The 15983-nt window shown below is 41.3% G+C and overlaps 1 protein-coding gene across 1 annotated transcript in view; it reads left to right on the top strand.

The window, feature by feature from the left end:
* Positions 1 to 13288: 13288 nt before the first annotated feature.
* Positions 13289 to 15983, top strand: part of ptchd4 (patched domain containing 4) — a 43250-nt gene continuing 40555 nt past the window's right edge. Inside the window, exon 1 of the mRNA XM_067572890.1 lies at positions 13289 to 14712. Coding sequence (XP_067428991.1) covers positions 14113 to 14712 — 600 coding nt within the window. The 5' untranslated portion in view covers positions 13289 to 14112. The remainder of the gene's footprint in view (positions 14713 to 15983) is intronic.

Below are 15983 nucleotides of genomic sequence, written 5' to 3'. Positions count from 1 at the left end.
CTACTCTGCTTCTGACTGGCTAGTACTCATTGCCTCTGTTGGTTGGGTTGGTTAGGTTTTGGCATGAGGAGTGAGATTGGTTAGGGTAAGAATATCAGGGTCAGCCAATCAGAGGCAGATGAGGGTGGTTCATGACTTCGCCATCCTAGGAATAAAAATATTTGGTAAAATCACTACAGGTAAATAGTCTGTAGGGGGAGCTTTTGGTCTGTGCTGATTTGAGACCAAGATAGTCACTGTGTTTTTCACTCAAGTTGTCTTTCCCTGTTTAGCATTGTAACATTAGCATGACAAATTTGGCAAGGACGTGCAGATAAACTTTGCTGTGCCACTTTCTGTTGTGACCAGGGCTTAAGATATCTGTAGTTAGAATCATTCAAAAGAAGAAGAAGATAAGACTGACCACACTTTGTTCTACTGTTCACTGTTTACTTTCTAGATTTAAGACTGAAGATTTGTTGTTCTCATCCATGTTCATTGCTTGAAACAGAGAAAAATATCTGGCATGTCTATTGTAGGATAACGCATTAAAATGAAAAAAGTATATTCTGTAAATCCCCCACCCACTGTCATCTCTCTGAATGGAACAGCCACTGAGCAGGCACACTGCCAATTAAAAGCACGGACTGACAGATTGGAGTGTGGCGTAAAATGGGTGGACACGCTGACAGACGGCTGCTCAGGAGGTGATTCATGGTGTGTGTGTGCATGTGTGTGTGTGTGTGTATGTGGATGTGTGCGTGTGTGTGTGTGTTTGTGTGTGTATTTGTGTGTTTGTGTGTTTGTCCAAGTAGGAGACCTACAGCGAACAGACGGAGAGGACAATCGGCGCTCGGGGAGTATGACACAGAGGTATGTTTTATCAGGTTGAAAATCCTCACAGCACGTAAAGTATCCACTACTTGCAAGTCCCACTCTCATCAGGACATTGCTCGGTGCTTTCTGTTCCTCCTGCAGGTACAGTGATGTGATATTAGAGAGTCAGTGAAGCTCAGAGGCCAGAAAGATGCTAACTCTGCACAGGGTTTCCTCCATCCCCCACACAGCAGCGGTCGACTTCTAACATCCACCTCCTACTTTTTTTCTACTCCCCTGCTCTACTGTTCTGTCTCTGTGGAATAAAAGCTCTTTTCATGTGGGTGAGTGGTGGAAGAAACCCAGAAGGATTTCTCTCTCTCTCTCTCTCTCTCTCTCTCGCAACTTTAAATCCAGTCCTTCAGGGGGTTGTTATGTACTGTATCTGCAGATTCATAAAACATGCTCTGCATCGTCCTGAAGTGTAAGCATCACTGCGTGTTCAAATGCTTCCTACATCAATTATTAACACTGTGCATGTGTGTTCCCACTGTTATCTAAATAACAACACTGGAAACAAAGACAAGCAAGAAGAGGGCATACTGTACATTTCATAAAATAAATCACAACTGTTGTTTATAAGGACTGATAATGTCAGCGATTCTTCATCAGTTTTTTGCTGCCATGTCCCTCTGATTTGTACCATTATACTATTTTAAGAGCTTAAACATTTTGGGAAATATGGTTTTTTAAAAGTTAAGAAGATCGATATCAAGGTCATGTAGTAGCTATATGGAAATACCTTTTTATCTGCAGGACCCTATATTATTTGTATCTTGTCCACGCGTATACACATTCCTGCTGACAGTTTTATGCTGTCCCACGAATCGATGTGCCAAGAACAGCAGCAATGTACCAGTGCCATAGACTGTAGAAAATAATGGAGGTAGCCACGATGACATCACCCATTGGTTTGTGAACTCATGTTTTGAAGCCTTGAGTTTGGCATTTTGACTGTTGCCATCCTGGATTTTTGGAGCCAGAAGTGATGAGAAGTGACCATATTTGGATAAGAGGGTGGAGCTAACCCTAATGCTAGCTGCTAGCTTGGTTAGCATGGTGCATTTAAAGACTATGGTTAACTGTGATAATGCTAATGTTAATGCTAATTTTCACTAGCGAAGAATGTGCTTAAAACCATTAGAACAAAATGTACTTACCGGAAAAACTAAACATCCGATTTCTTAGAGGGTCTTCTAGTACAACCAAACGCTGAACACTTTTTTAGGTGACCAAAATGTTACAATTAAAAACACTGGAATAGTGAAGGCTATGCTTATACTCTGTCAATCTGGGGTTACACCATGGTTATGTTACCTAATCAACATTGTCACTGTAATAGCGACTTGTCAATCACAAGGTAGCCACACCCCAAACCATACCCTGCTTTTTCGTCAAATTTAAATCAAATAGGACCATAATTTACAAAATGAACATCATGCCGTATTGAAGAAGACTTGATACTAGCAATTGAGACCATAAACTCATTAGGACAGTGTTTACTGAAAGTAATAAATCAAGTGAGAAGTAGGATCATTTTCTCAGACTTCCATACAAGTGAACTTCTTTTTGGAGCCAGTGGGGTCGCCCCCTGATGGCCATTGAGAGAATGCAAGTTTAATACACCTCTGCATTGGCTTCACTTTTCAGACCTCGAACTACACGCTTGACCAATGCCTAATCAATCGTCTTGAAAAGTGGGTTGGTCTTTCTGACTGTGTGTTAAACTGGTTCAAGAATTACATCAAAGGGAGAAAGTTTTACGTCAGTCTTGGAGATCATGTGTCTGAGGAACATGACTGCTGCCTTGGTCCATTATTATTCTCACTATACATGCTGCCACTTGGTGACATCAGAGATCAAAATGTATGTTTTCATAGTTACGCAGATGACATACAACTGTACATCTCTGCTGAACCAAGTGATCCTGCAGCTATAAACTCCATTACTACCTGTATTCTAGCAATAAATAAATGGATGAGCAATAATTTTTGGAAGTTAAACAAGGACAAAAGAGAAATGCTGTTTAATAATCTGGGGAACTCCCTGGATTAAAGGTTACAAGTCTTACCTTAGAAACATAGCCAAAGTACGACCATTTATAAATCAAAAAGATGCTGAAAAACGGATTCATGCCTTCATTTCAAGCCCACTTGATTGCTGTAATGTACTTCTTACTGGCCTCCCAAAAAAGAAAAAAAAAAAACACTGAGAGACTTCAGCTCATTCAAAACTCTGCATTTCGGCTATTAACCAGAACCAAGAAAGGAGAACACAGTCCAGTTTTAACTGCTCTGCACTGGCTTTCTGTAACATTTAGAATTGACTTTAAGGTCCTCCTTACACACAAAGCCCTTAATGGGCTAGGACCAAGCAACATTGCTAACTCCCTTGTTCACTATTTACTTTCAAGAACACTGCATCATCTGCTGCTGCCAAAAGAAAATGGGGGGATGCAGCCTTTGTCAATTACGCCCCAAAACTGTGTTATATACTACCAATAGATATCAGGGAAGCCAGCTCACCAAATATTTTTAAAAGGAAGCTAAAAACTTATCTCCTTACCTTAGCCTTTAACTAGCTCCGTATCCAGCCATTATGCTAAGCTAAGCTAACATGTCCCAACACCAACTTCAGACAGATATGAAACTTTTTTTTTCATCCCACTCTCAGAAATAAAGCAAATACAGTACATGTTCTAATTTCAGTTCAGTCAGTTGTCCCACACACAAGAGAAAATTATTTTTATATATTTATATTGCAGATGGTAGACTGTAGATGATTGCTTTAGTGTGGGAGATCAGGGTGTGATGGCCAGTTAATGACACCCAATTTGGGTTAAGTGGGCTTACTATGAACAGTGGAGGACTCATTAGAGTGTAGTCTGCGAGGAACAGTGGAGTACAAGCAGAATCAATCAGTGACTTCCACCACTGAACCCTCATTAAGCAAACCCTGTAGATTTTTTTTGCGCCAAGTCACATTAAAAAGGCAGATGAAGAAGTTTTGTCTTATTAAGATTTCTGGAGAATGAATAGCCTGAGAGGCCGCTAAATTTAGTCTTTCTCTGAAGATTAATGGTCATTAGAGGAGAAGCTGAAGTGAATAAGAGCATGACTCAAGTGACAAAGGTCTGTATTTTTATTCTTGACATAATTATGTGGAGTCTGCATGCATTTTACAGCGTGTTACCCATGTCAATCAACCAATTAGGCAATGACAATACCTGCTATGCACAACATGCAGCCCTGCGCTAGATGGATTCAGCAGGTTTAGATGTGCTGTCATGCAGGAAGGAGGGTGCACTCATTAACTGTCACTATTCCCCAATGTTATTGATAGAGCAGAGACAGAAATAGAATCATAAAGCCTCAGTATAAGCAGGTATTTTTGGCGTACGAATGACACTTTGCTGATGTTTCTTGTGCTGACTGCAAGCTATTTTCAGGGAGGCAGATGTGTATCTTTTTGATATCTGTCTCAGAAACAGTTGCTTTTATGCATCAAATGCTATGAATCAGCAATAAACAGTGTTTGACATTCAAAATGAACAAAGACAAGAAAGTGGGCTACAATATTCTATATTATTAGAAATCCAGTCTCAATCAATTTATATATTATATATTATTGTAAATGCAACTACAGCTTCAAGATCCCCATCAGACATATTTAACACTGACACTTACACTCGCCTTAAAATCATAATTATAATTAAAATCAATCAATGAATAAAACTGCAATTACCTGGTTAAAAAAAATTAAATTACATCTACTCCTGCTCCTCATTAAAAAATCTAGAATCTATGAATATATAAATATTAATTAATTTCAATCTAACTGCAGGACACCTGATGTAGTGCTTCACTGGAAAGTCCATTCTCAGTGTTTGTGCACTGGAGGTATCACGTTTCCACATCACGCTGGTGTCAGTTGCATAATCGACCATCACTGGACTCCAAACTAGTTGTGATGTCACAAACCATGCTCGTAGGTACACATCTTAAACTCAAGTTTAAGGTGAGCACAAAGTTTCATGTTTAAGAAAATGAATGTGAAGGAACAATAAGCAAAACTTGATTTTGAGTCAAAGGGGACTTTAAGGAGCAACTTTCCAATTAACACTAAAAAATGCATTCAAATTCAGAACACCCACCTTTCCATCATCCTGGTTTATTTTGATGTCGGACACATTTTTACACATAATCACTCTATTGTCCTCGTGTTTTTAAGTGTGGTAAGTTTGGGGTCCTTAAAACTTTCAACTACAGTTTCTGTGTCTCAGAATATGCTCAATTTGATACGTGCTGATTTTAAAGTTTTAAAGTTTTAAAGTTAGCACATCACTTGTCCTTTTCAGACCTGTAAGCCCAGTGGTACACATTACATAAACACACAGATGCCATTCTGTATTGTTTACCCCCACAGCACAGCCTGAGGCAATTTTCACAACCACTTGTTATTGCAGCTATTCTACATTGGCCTGTTACTGTCACATTAGTAGAGTTTTGCATATATGAGAAAATTGTTAAAAGTGATACATTGCCCGAGAAGTGTCTCTCAGCTCAACCAGCCTCAACATGATGCTCAGTCAAGAATGTGAAGATCAATACAACTTTCATATCTTCCTGTTAAATATGAACCTGGAGTGTCACCATGAGGTTGTACACTTCAGTTTTTGTATGAGTTAAACATTAAATTAATGAGATATAACGTGTTAATTAATGAGCTTTAGAGGTCCTGGTTGGCACCTTTGGCTGACTGTTTTCCCCTGTTTCCAGTCTTTATGCTAAGCTAAGCTAACCATCTCCTGGCTGTAGTTTCAAATTTAAAGCTGTTAAAGAGTTACACACAATGCAGATCACATGGTACAGATGATAATGCTCATTTGTCTATTAGTCTATTTTTGAAATGATCAAAACTCATAAGTTTATCTAGCCCACTGATCCATTAAAAATAATTTATTACTGTATGTCCTTGTGGAAATATTAGCCAGAATTACACTGTGCAGTCCAAACACTATGTCTGACACAACCCTCTAGAATTACAAAACGGGGAGCCCATGCCTTCATCATTAAAACATATGAAAGGTGCTAAAAAGTATTGTGTACATGCTTTAATTGTTTTCAGTTTAACTGTTGGATCTTACTTTCATAATTCATAAACTATTAGAGAGTTGGTGCAAATTTCAACAAAAACAGTGGTTTACTTGCTAAAAAGCTGTGAAAATGAGGCCCAGTTTAAAAATAACTGGACTTATCCTTCTGGCAAAATACCAAACCCCTACGCTATCTGCCAGTGTAAGAAATTCTGAACAAGACCATCAGCAGCACTAAATGTCTAAAATATTAAACAGTGCCCACAACATGAAGGCCCCTGTGTATTCCAGCCAACATAATGTTCATGTGACCTGACTAGCAAGTTAAATGCAGAGATTGTAAGGCAGCTACTCCCAAGCTTTTTGCATGTCAATTCAAGTTTTGGATCCTGTCCTTTAGTCAAATAACCTTGTTAGAAAGAAATAAGTATCACTGTTAGAGACCAACCACATGAACCTTTACTTTTTTTTATCTAAATAACATGACACTGATGCTTAGTGAAGAGAGAAGGGAATTCATTTATGAGGCCAAACTCCATTGCTGCATAGAAAAGCTTTCCAAAACCATGAAATTCTAACTAGCCCATAGCCACTTATCTAGCTAGGTAATTAGAGTTACCCTAGACTTGCTTTTGTCAACACCGAACAAAAAATGGTGAATTCCATCTTTATTTATGAATTCATATTTTGGCAATATTTCTTTTGTTGTTTGTTAGCTCAGCTGTGTCCCAAAGGGCAAACTTTAGGTTTAACACTTCAACTAGTGTTTTTAGCCTCCAGAGTATGTGAATGTGTGTGGGTGGGATTTTGTCAATGTACATTTGTAGCATGGTAAACTGGCATTATATGTGCGTGCATGTACAATCTGTCAGTGTGTTTCTGTTCATAAAAATTTTATGTGGGCATCTCAGTGTAAGGGCCTTTTCTTCAGTGTGTGTGGGCCTTTGTGGAGGTGCTGATGAATGGCTCTGATTAGCAGTGAGGATGACGCCCGAGCCTTTGGAGCGCCCTGCAGGATTACAGGACATCGCCAGCATTTGGGAAACAACCACTCAGGCAGAAAATCACTTTCATAAAGTGACACAGACCCTACACACACACACACACACACACAAGCCAGCACACATACAAAGCATTCCTCATTACCTATCTACCTCCTCATACCTCATTTCATGACTGAAATCCACACAGATGAATACACACTAATACACAATGAAATATGAAACTGTAAATACAAAACACTTAAAGGCATATGTACACTTGTTTGAGTCTGAATCTGTGTTTGGCTGTTCCCAGACCTCCAAGTCTTGTGAGAAGTCTGTAGTTTTGTCGTACATTTGGATAAAACTTTAGGAATTAATTGAAAGTAAGAAGCAGCAGCCGTGTAAAGAGCCAGTCTTTCAGAGGTCTGCAAGCTTATAGCTTAAAGTGGCATATACTGTCTGGTTGCCGTGATTAGCGGGTTAGGTTTGGGCTTAGGTTTGGATTTGTTTAGGAAAACATCTGGGTCTGTGACAATTTTTATGTCTGTGTCCATTCGATTACCAAAATGTGTAGAATAGTGAACAACACTTGTTCGTACAGTCCTACTCAAGATTATTTCAAGAGTTGTTGCCAATATAAGAATGTTTTAAAAAGAAAGTTTTATGTTAGAGCTTCTGTCACATTTCATTACATCAAGAAAATTGCCATCATGAAATTTTTAAAATGCATTATGTGTATGTTGTATATGTATATATGTGTGGGCCACTTGGGGGTAGCACAAAAACCTTTCAACACAACACTGACACATCATCACCTTGTTAAGTTTTTATGGAAAACATTAGAAAATAGTTTTGTCTTCACCAACTTCACCCTCTCATCTTAGCTACTAAATGTTCCACTATGTTCACCAGTTAGTTTCTAACTTTGGATGCTGTTTGGTAGAGCTGAGGAGAACTGCAGAGTTGGGTGATAATTTGGGTTTGTTACTACAAGCAACCCCTTTTTTTACACAGTCATTTGATCTATTGTTAATATAAAATACTGATTAGTGCAGCTTTAAAAGGACCACTTTGCACTGCTCATTTTGAAAGCAGCAATATTGTGATGAGTGGGAGTTGGTGTCAGTAATGCAATAAAAAAAGGAGAGGCGGAAGGCCGCAGGCTGAAACATTACAAAAACTCTCCGCAAAGCTTTTATGAGGCAGGTGATAAATCCCTCCTGTTTGTAAGGTCTTGCAGTAAGGATACATGCAATGCATGTTGGAGGATTAAGGTTTAATAACTTAGCATTGCTTCACCTTTACAAGTGTGCCATCACTTGAATTTTCAACTTGAAGAAGCTGTTATTGGAGAAACATGCATATTCTTGTATGCATTTGACCTTTTACAGCCATCCCATCACTTTTTGTGCTTTTTTTTTTGCATTTCTGGCAGCTATGTTCTCTATTTAGATGACCTTATTTTTCCTGTGTTTTGGCATGAAACCAGAGTCATGAAAACATTATGTATGGTATCTCAGTGACATCATCCACTATCAATTACAGTAAAAAAGAAAGCTGTTACATACATACGGCTTTACTGCAGGACACTTTCATCCTGCTATCAGGTTACCAGTAGCAGCCCTTTCCCCACTGACCAGAGACTTTGGTTTCTAAAGGAGGCACTTGGCATCCAATCAGAGGCTAAATGGAATGTGGTCACTGTGTGGCCTTTAATTAAGTCCTTCCAGAGGGGAGGATTTACTGTTCTAGAAGGAGAAAAGAATGAGTACATAGTATTTTCTCACCCACTTAGGCCAGTAATCCATAAAACATTTATGTTATCGCAAGCTGTGCGCTCAGATGAAGACTCATGTCTTAGCGATTCATAACGAGATGTATATGACAGCTATATCACAACATAGTATATCTGCAATGGCATGGTAGTGAATGGCTTATAATGGTGAGGTATTCTTCTATTTGAAAAGACCTTCCCTTCCCTCAAGGCATTAACATTTGATATAATATGAGCTTTAGAATGTCTTGTGCCCCATTGCTGACTCTCCATGGCACTGCATGGGCCACAGACTGGCTGTGCCAACCATGAGCTCTCTGATACCAATGTTTTGTGTCTAGATAAAGGCCTTTTGTAAAGGCTACTCCAGCCCAGCTGATAGTGTGCCACAATAGAAGGTTGTTTATCTCAACTCCTCAGCAACCAAGGCCGCCCTGAAAAATGATTCTTTAGAACACTGAAAAGCTTGAACTTCTAAATAATGATTTATTCAATGAAGGAGCACAGACACAAATTCTGCAGTGTTCTTTGTGGTCTAATGAGCAAGGTCGGACCTTTGTCATTTAAATCAGCAAATGTATCCAAACAGTTCCTGACAATCAAAAGGAACAAATAAGAACAAATAACGCTACTGCATCTTATGCTCAGGAGGCTTGTTTGGCAGACCAGTGAATGAGGTTTTACTCATGCCAAGATATTATTCAGGTGCAGCGGTAGCGACTGCACATGCCCTACTTTTTATGCTACTTCTCCTGCTTCTGCTTCTCCAACCATAAGAGGTTCTACTCGGAAAACCAGGCTCCTATAAGGCAGGATTAAAGTCTGGGTCAACAACAATGATGACTGTCTACAACGCTTATGCAATGAGATCAGGGTTTGGGTGGGGGGTTGGGGGGGTGGGGGTCTTCAGTGGCTTCCCTTGTATACTGACTGGGAAGGGGCTTCAATGATGATTACCGCTGTAAACCCAAGAGTATACAAATGGTATTTACAGTGTAACAAGCATGAGTTAATCCTAATCCTGGGCTGTAATTGATTTTTCAGTGATGAGATGTTCACTGGAAGATGTTAGACTAGGACCAGGTTTAATCCTCATCTATGAAACTGGTCAACAAGCAGGAAGCTACCTGAGTGGGCTGGATTACACACTTTGGCACCAATTGCTGTTATCATTAATAAAAGGTTCAGAGAAATCATAAAAAGCATACTTCACCCAAGAATGGATTACTAGCAATTTGATTCATTGCAATTAAATTGTACATGAGAAGGGTCTTAAGGTGGACCCTACATTTTTATCTAATCTTGAAGCCATGTCTTGTAATGGGGCCATTAATCTATCTTCAATCCCTCTATAAGTGTACTCAAGTGATAAAGTATTGCCTTTCTATAAAGTTGGGGAGCTGACAAGATAATTTTTAAAAAGAATGGTCCAAATCAAATCACCAAGGCTGAGATATTCAGACTTTTATTTATGAGTCGAACTCCAAAAAACACTGAATCCTGCATTTTCCATAATGGAACTCAATAGCATCTTTCGTTAGAACCCCCTAAATGCTGACTTTTTCATACCCCACATGTCCCCTTTCTTAATGGAGGCTCTCTATGAAAACTCTCAAGTCCAAGTCTGATGATATCATCAGGGTTATTTTTTCAAACTTTTCAAAATTGGTGGAGTGTACAGCAAACCTGGGGTGTAGTAATATTCCTACATAGAAATACTGATTGGTTAATGGGGGCTCTGGGCAAAATGGGTTGGCTCATTTTTGAGATGGCATCCCAGCATATTAATCTGGCACTGATTTTACTTCCTAACCTGTAACTAAGAATCATACTCATACTAGAGTTAGGGTTCGGGCACAATGTCACCTACTTGCAAGTTGCATGGAGAAGGGAGGTAGACTTGCAGTATCAAAGCTTCAACAATACTTGTAGTATTATTATTATGAAACTGAAAGACTAGATCAGGGTCTTGATACCAGCACATTTCAGATCTATCTCATGACCTGATGTGACCATGACCACTACTGGTCCTGGATGGCTTTCTGATGGAACCCAGGCATTACACTCACTCAGACATTCATAAAAATTGTTACAGCAAGGATCTTGATAATACATACTCAGCTGATGGAAAGCAATCTTCTTTGTGACTTTTAAAGTGCATCACTCACCGGCTGTGTTTCGTCATTTAATGCACTGTATTGGTTATACAGACACAAAAAACAGAAGTACAGTAAACAGGATGTGCCAATGTGGGGAGTGAATGTGATGAAATTGTAGCTTTATTGGAGGGTTGATGTGCGTCATAGCTGGGAAATTGGACAGTGTGTGGGCTTACACAAAAACAATATGCGCAGGTGTTTTGATGTGCGTCAATGCCGCCGGTGTGTTTTAGTTTGAGACTGTGCTTTAAAGAGAAATTACAGTGTCTGTCCTTTGGGACAATACCTAAAAATGCCATATGTTTGCACGTAACTGACAAAGCAGAGTGATTTGTGACTCATATCTGTCAGAGGCAAAAGTTGAAGTAGCAAGACGTTGTTAGAAACCTCAAAATCCATGTAGGGAGGAGGTCAGGGTGAATGAATGGGTCAACAGTTAGTCAGATTTAGGATACAGGACTGCTGTTCATTTCTTGTTTCATACCAGCAGTTAATATTGGCTTCAATTAACCAGGATGACAAAAATCCCTAATCTTGACAAACATTTATTTTAAACCAAACCATGATCTATCTCCAACCCCAACAAGTTATTTTCGTGCCTAAACCTATATCCAAACTTTAAAGGTGAACTCCAAATGTACACATCAAAGTCTGTTTACAGGTCTTTGTTAGCACTAGTGTATAAGGCCTTTTGAGCAAGTCTGATAAATTGCCTCACGTGATGTCACTTGAGTCAGTGTCGGTTGGGGATGAAGACTACGAGTTTGAAAAAGAAAAAAATCTAGGGGTGTGGAGTTAGAAAGAAGTGAGGTTACCAGACCTCTGTAGCCCGCTCCTCATCTCTGCTGGAGGCTAGCAGCTTTACATTATGAAAAGTTTCCCCTCTTGGCTCCAGAGAGCTACAGACTTGTTTAAATCATTGCAGAAGCTGAACAAAAAAATGGTTGTAGCCACCAGCATCGACGTTTTCACTTCTGTGTTGACACCTGGTCAGCTTCAGAAACAGTGAAAAAATGAGCGGTTGATGTGTTTTTTGTGGCTTCTTGGGTGTGCTTATGTTTAACCAACCTAACACGCTCGTCATTTTTCCCACCATGACCAACACTTAAGTCCACCCAACACACCTTGCAAAACATATGGTTGTTTCCTAACATGCTTTTTGTAAAATAGTGTTTAAATGTTTACACAGATATTTAGATTTTTTGCCGGCATCTCACCTATTTCATTATCAATTTTTCATGCTGTTTGCTAATTGAATGATCATCGTTATCGTGACTTGTCAAAAAGAAGAAGAGGAGGACAGGGACAAGGATGCCGCCTGTTGTATGCTGCCACCTGCTGGACAGGTGTGGGTATAGCAGGGCTTTTCTGGCGTATATATTGAAGTCTAGAGATCTAACCAAAACAACTTGATTGGGCCAATTAGGATTCTGTGTAACTGTAAAAATAAGAAAGGGATTTTGAGAGATTTATGGGGGGAATTATGAGACGAGAACATAGCAGGAGAGGGGGTGAACAAATGGGAGAAACCTGGGAAAATCAGGAAAGTTGACAGGTCTGATTATGTAGGTGACAGGTTTTGAAAAAGGACGTTTTAGGAGTGTAATGCTAAATCTGTGGATCTATCAGAAAATGATCATATGAATAATTTTTGTTATTTGTGCCAGTTTTCAAAGGCACAGACAAATGACGTCCTGCCAATACTGCCATCAGATCAGAAAATGCTTGATTGGGTTATTCTTGGAGGCATGGACCAATAATTTATCATGTTGTTTGTTTGAAGGACTGGTTGAAAAAACATCTCCTCTCAGCTGGTGTTATGTAACAATAAACATGATTTATACTGACCGAGAGGTTGTGTCTTCTATTAAAGTCAATACAAACCATGCAAAATCGAAGATGGTGCAGGATTTCTTCCTCATCTCGCTGACTGGAGTGCTGCTCAGCTGCAGAGCGCACAGTGCTGCCACTGGTGGCTGGATCAGGATCACTGATGATGAGTCAGGCTGAAATGCATTTGTTTCATTATAAAATTCTTCTCAATACTAGTGTTACTAAAGCTTTTTCACTCAAGGTCAAATCTGAGTTAGAAACGTATGTCTACCTTCAGTGCCATATAACCTCGCCCATCAGAATGTGTCAGAAAGTGTCAAATGGATATCATTCGATTATTGTGTTGCCATTTGACATGTTCACACTGGCAATAAAAAACGGAATTCTATGAAAAGCATCCTGAAGGCTGCCGTCTTCACGCACCTGTTCTATTCACTTAGTGATGAAGGCACAGTAGATGGAGAATTACATGACTGACAGCATCTTTTTACAATAATATACTTGATTAACAGGAGTGGTAATGACTGAGGTTTTAGTGAGGTGTCTGTGTCTGTGTGTGTGTGTTGAGGGGGGGGGGACAGGTAACTTAAACAGGCAGGCTTTTTTTTTTTTTTTTTTTTTAAAATGAGGGACGTCTGTATTACCTGGTCTTCTCACACCTCCCTGCCTGGCCCTGTATAAACCACTCAGCATGAAGCACAACACAGGGTGGCTTTCCCCCCATTCATGAAGCCGACACTGACTCATCCCCCTGCAAGTGCTGCCGGTCACTCAGCCACCTGCAGGAACATTTTACAACTCTCACGTTGCCTGTTGCCTCCACTGTTCCCAAAATAACCAGGCAACATCATCATTTCCCTCTCCAGCCGTCCTTCCCCCTCTTCAACCCCGCCACATGGTTACAGTTAAGTACATAAATCAGGCGCCACCGCTGGTGTGAGAACTGTAGAGGCAGACAGGAGGCACACACACACTCACACACACACACACTCACACACACATGCACATCACACCGCCGCGGCTCGTCGCTGCTACTGCAGCCGGTGCAGCGAAGGAGACTCACGGCTTTTTTTTCTTCCCTCACACGGAGACGGAATGGCTTGAGAGCGGACAACGCGGACTCGTCTCGATCGGCCGATGCGCGATGATTTTCTGACTGTCCGCCTGTCTGTGTGTGTCTGTGCGTCTTGCCGCGAATTGCTGCAGTGCTGTTTTTCCAGGTGTTGTAGTGTGTGTGTGTGTGTGTGTGTGTGTGTGTGTGTGTGTGTGTGTGTGTGTGAGTGAGTGAGTGAGTGAGTGAATGTGTGAGTGTGTGTGTGCGTGTGAACGTGTGTGCATGGTGGTGCTGGTGTTGTAGCCTGGTGTAATTCTCTTACGAATTGGACTAAGCCGGGGAACGGAGTCTGATGTCACATGTGCTTCATCGGAGGAGACGGGGCATCTGCAAGCTGGATTTTGTGGAGGATGCTGCGGCAAGTGATACACAGAGGGCTCAAGGCTTCGTTTTACTGGCTGGGCTTATTCGTTAGCAGGCACCCCGTTTTCTTCCTCACTGTCCCCGCGGTCCTCACCATCATTTTCGGATCTACCGTGCTCAGCCGATTCAAGCCGGAGACGGACCTGGAGGTGCTGGTAGCCCCGACTCACAGCCTCGCCAAGATCGAGAGGAGTCTCGCCAACAGCCTGTTTCCCATCGACCAGTCGAAGCACAAGCTGTACTCGGATTTGCACACCCCGGGCAGATATGGCAGGCTGATCCTGCTGGCCAAGTCCGGGGGGAACATCCTGGAGCTGGCCGACCAGGTCCTGCAGGTTCACAAGCAGGTGTTGGATTTGCGCGTCAATTACAAGGGATTCAATTACACGTTCGCGCACCTCTGCGTCTTGAGCCACAGGGACAAGCGCTGCCTCTTGGATGATATCATCACCATCTTCGAAGATATCAGGCAGGCTGTGCTTTCCAACAGCACTTTCCACAAGGTGCCAGTGAGCTATCCGAACACAACACTAAAGGTGAGATTTTATTGCACGCTGCAGCTCCTCTGACATGCATGTCAGGCAGGCCCGCACACACTATTCCCCCCCAAATGTGTCTGTGAGAGCGGTGGTGACGGTGCAGCAGCAGTCAGCGTGTGAATAGCGGTAGCAGGCTGGCCCTCGCAGCTTGCCATAATTTCTCAATGAACGCAGTGGGGCTTGTATTTGCTCAGGCTGTGATGTGGGGCTGCAGATTGCTACATATATCAGCCAGCGAGGGAACCCTCTCCATAACACAGACAGCCGGCTTCGCAGTTTTCACCCTCCCTTGTTGGTGCAGCAGGTGAATTGATTGGCTGCATATAGCCCCTGAATGCTCTGCTCTCTGTTCCTACACACACACACACACACACACACACACACACACTCACAGGGATATCCTCTGTCCTTTTTTTTTTTTTTTTTTTTTGATGCAGTGTCTCCCTCTTGCCTTCCCCAGACTGCACATGCAGCATGACATGGCTACAGTGGCTAATAGATTAGGTACCCTGCTTGCCTGGATCATCCTCCTTCTTTCTGTTGCTCAGTAGGATCTGACTACACTCATGCAGCCATATCAATCACAGACAACCTTCTCGCAGCAGTTATGCACAACAAAATATGTCAAAGTAGACATACAGGTGTACATTCAGCAGGCAGGGAAAGTGCAGATGTCCTCTGCAGATGAAGCCTTGTAGTATTTGTGAGGTTTTTAAACTGCACACAAACGTGATTTGCAATAATTGGTATTTGGTTACAAATTAAACCAAACTGTCATTGTCACACCACAGGGCAAGTGCCGTGCAAGGTGGTTTTTCATCACTAGCGGCATGACATGTGCTTGTTGTGAAGGGTTCATTCTATTTTATGGCCTTGAGGAGCACTTGAAAGCGCTGTGCTGTTTAATAGAATACGAACACAGTCAGTGTGACGACTGGCTTATTCAACACAGGGCAATTATACTGTGGTGTAAACGCCACAGTACCGCTCTGCACTGCCACAAACATACTGTGGGCTCAAACAGACACAAGCACATATTTAATGCACCACAGTGGTCTCCAGCATGGCAGGTTGTAACTTCCAGTGAGAGCTGCCACAGCAATCTGTGCTATCCGAGCAGTATCGAGTGTCTGAGTGTAGTAGTGAGGCCATTTATCGTCCTGCTGCAGACTGTTTGGCTCCTAGTATTCAGGTTAAGTGATACAAAGTGTATTCTTCTTTTGGATGACAAGTGATAGTCAAAATGGTTTGTGTTTACAGCACCATAT

This window comes from Thunnus thynnus, chromosome 18 (genome assembly GCF_963924715.1).
Source record: "Thunnus thynnus chromosome 18, fThuThy2.1, whole genome shotgun sequence".
NCBI lineage: Eukaryota > Metazoa > Chordata > Actinopteri > Scombriformes > Scombridae > Thunnus > Thunnus thynnus.
This window is presented reverse-complemented; position numbering and strand designations above follow the sequence as displayed.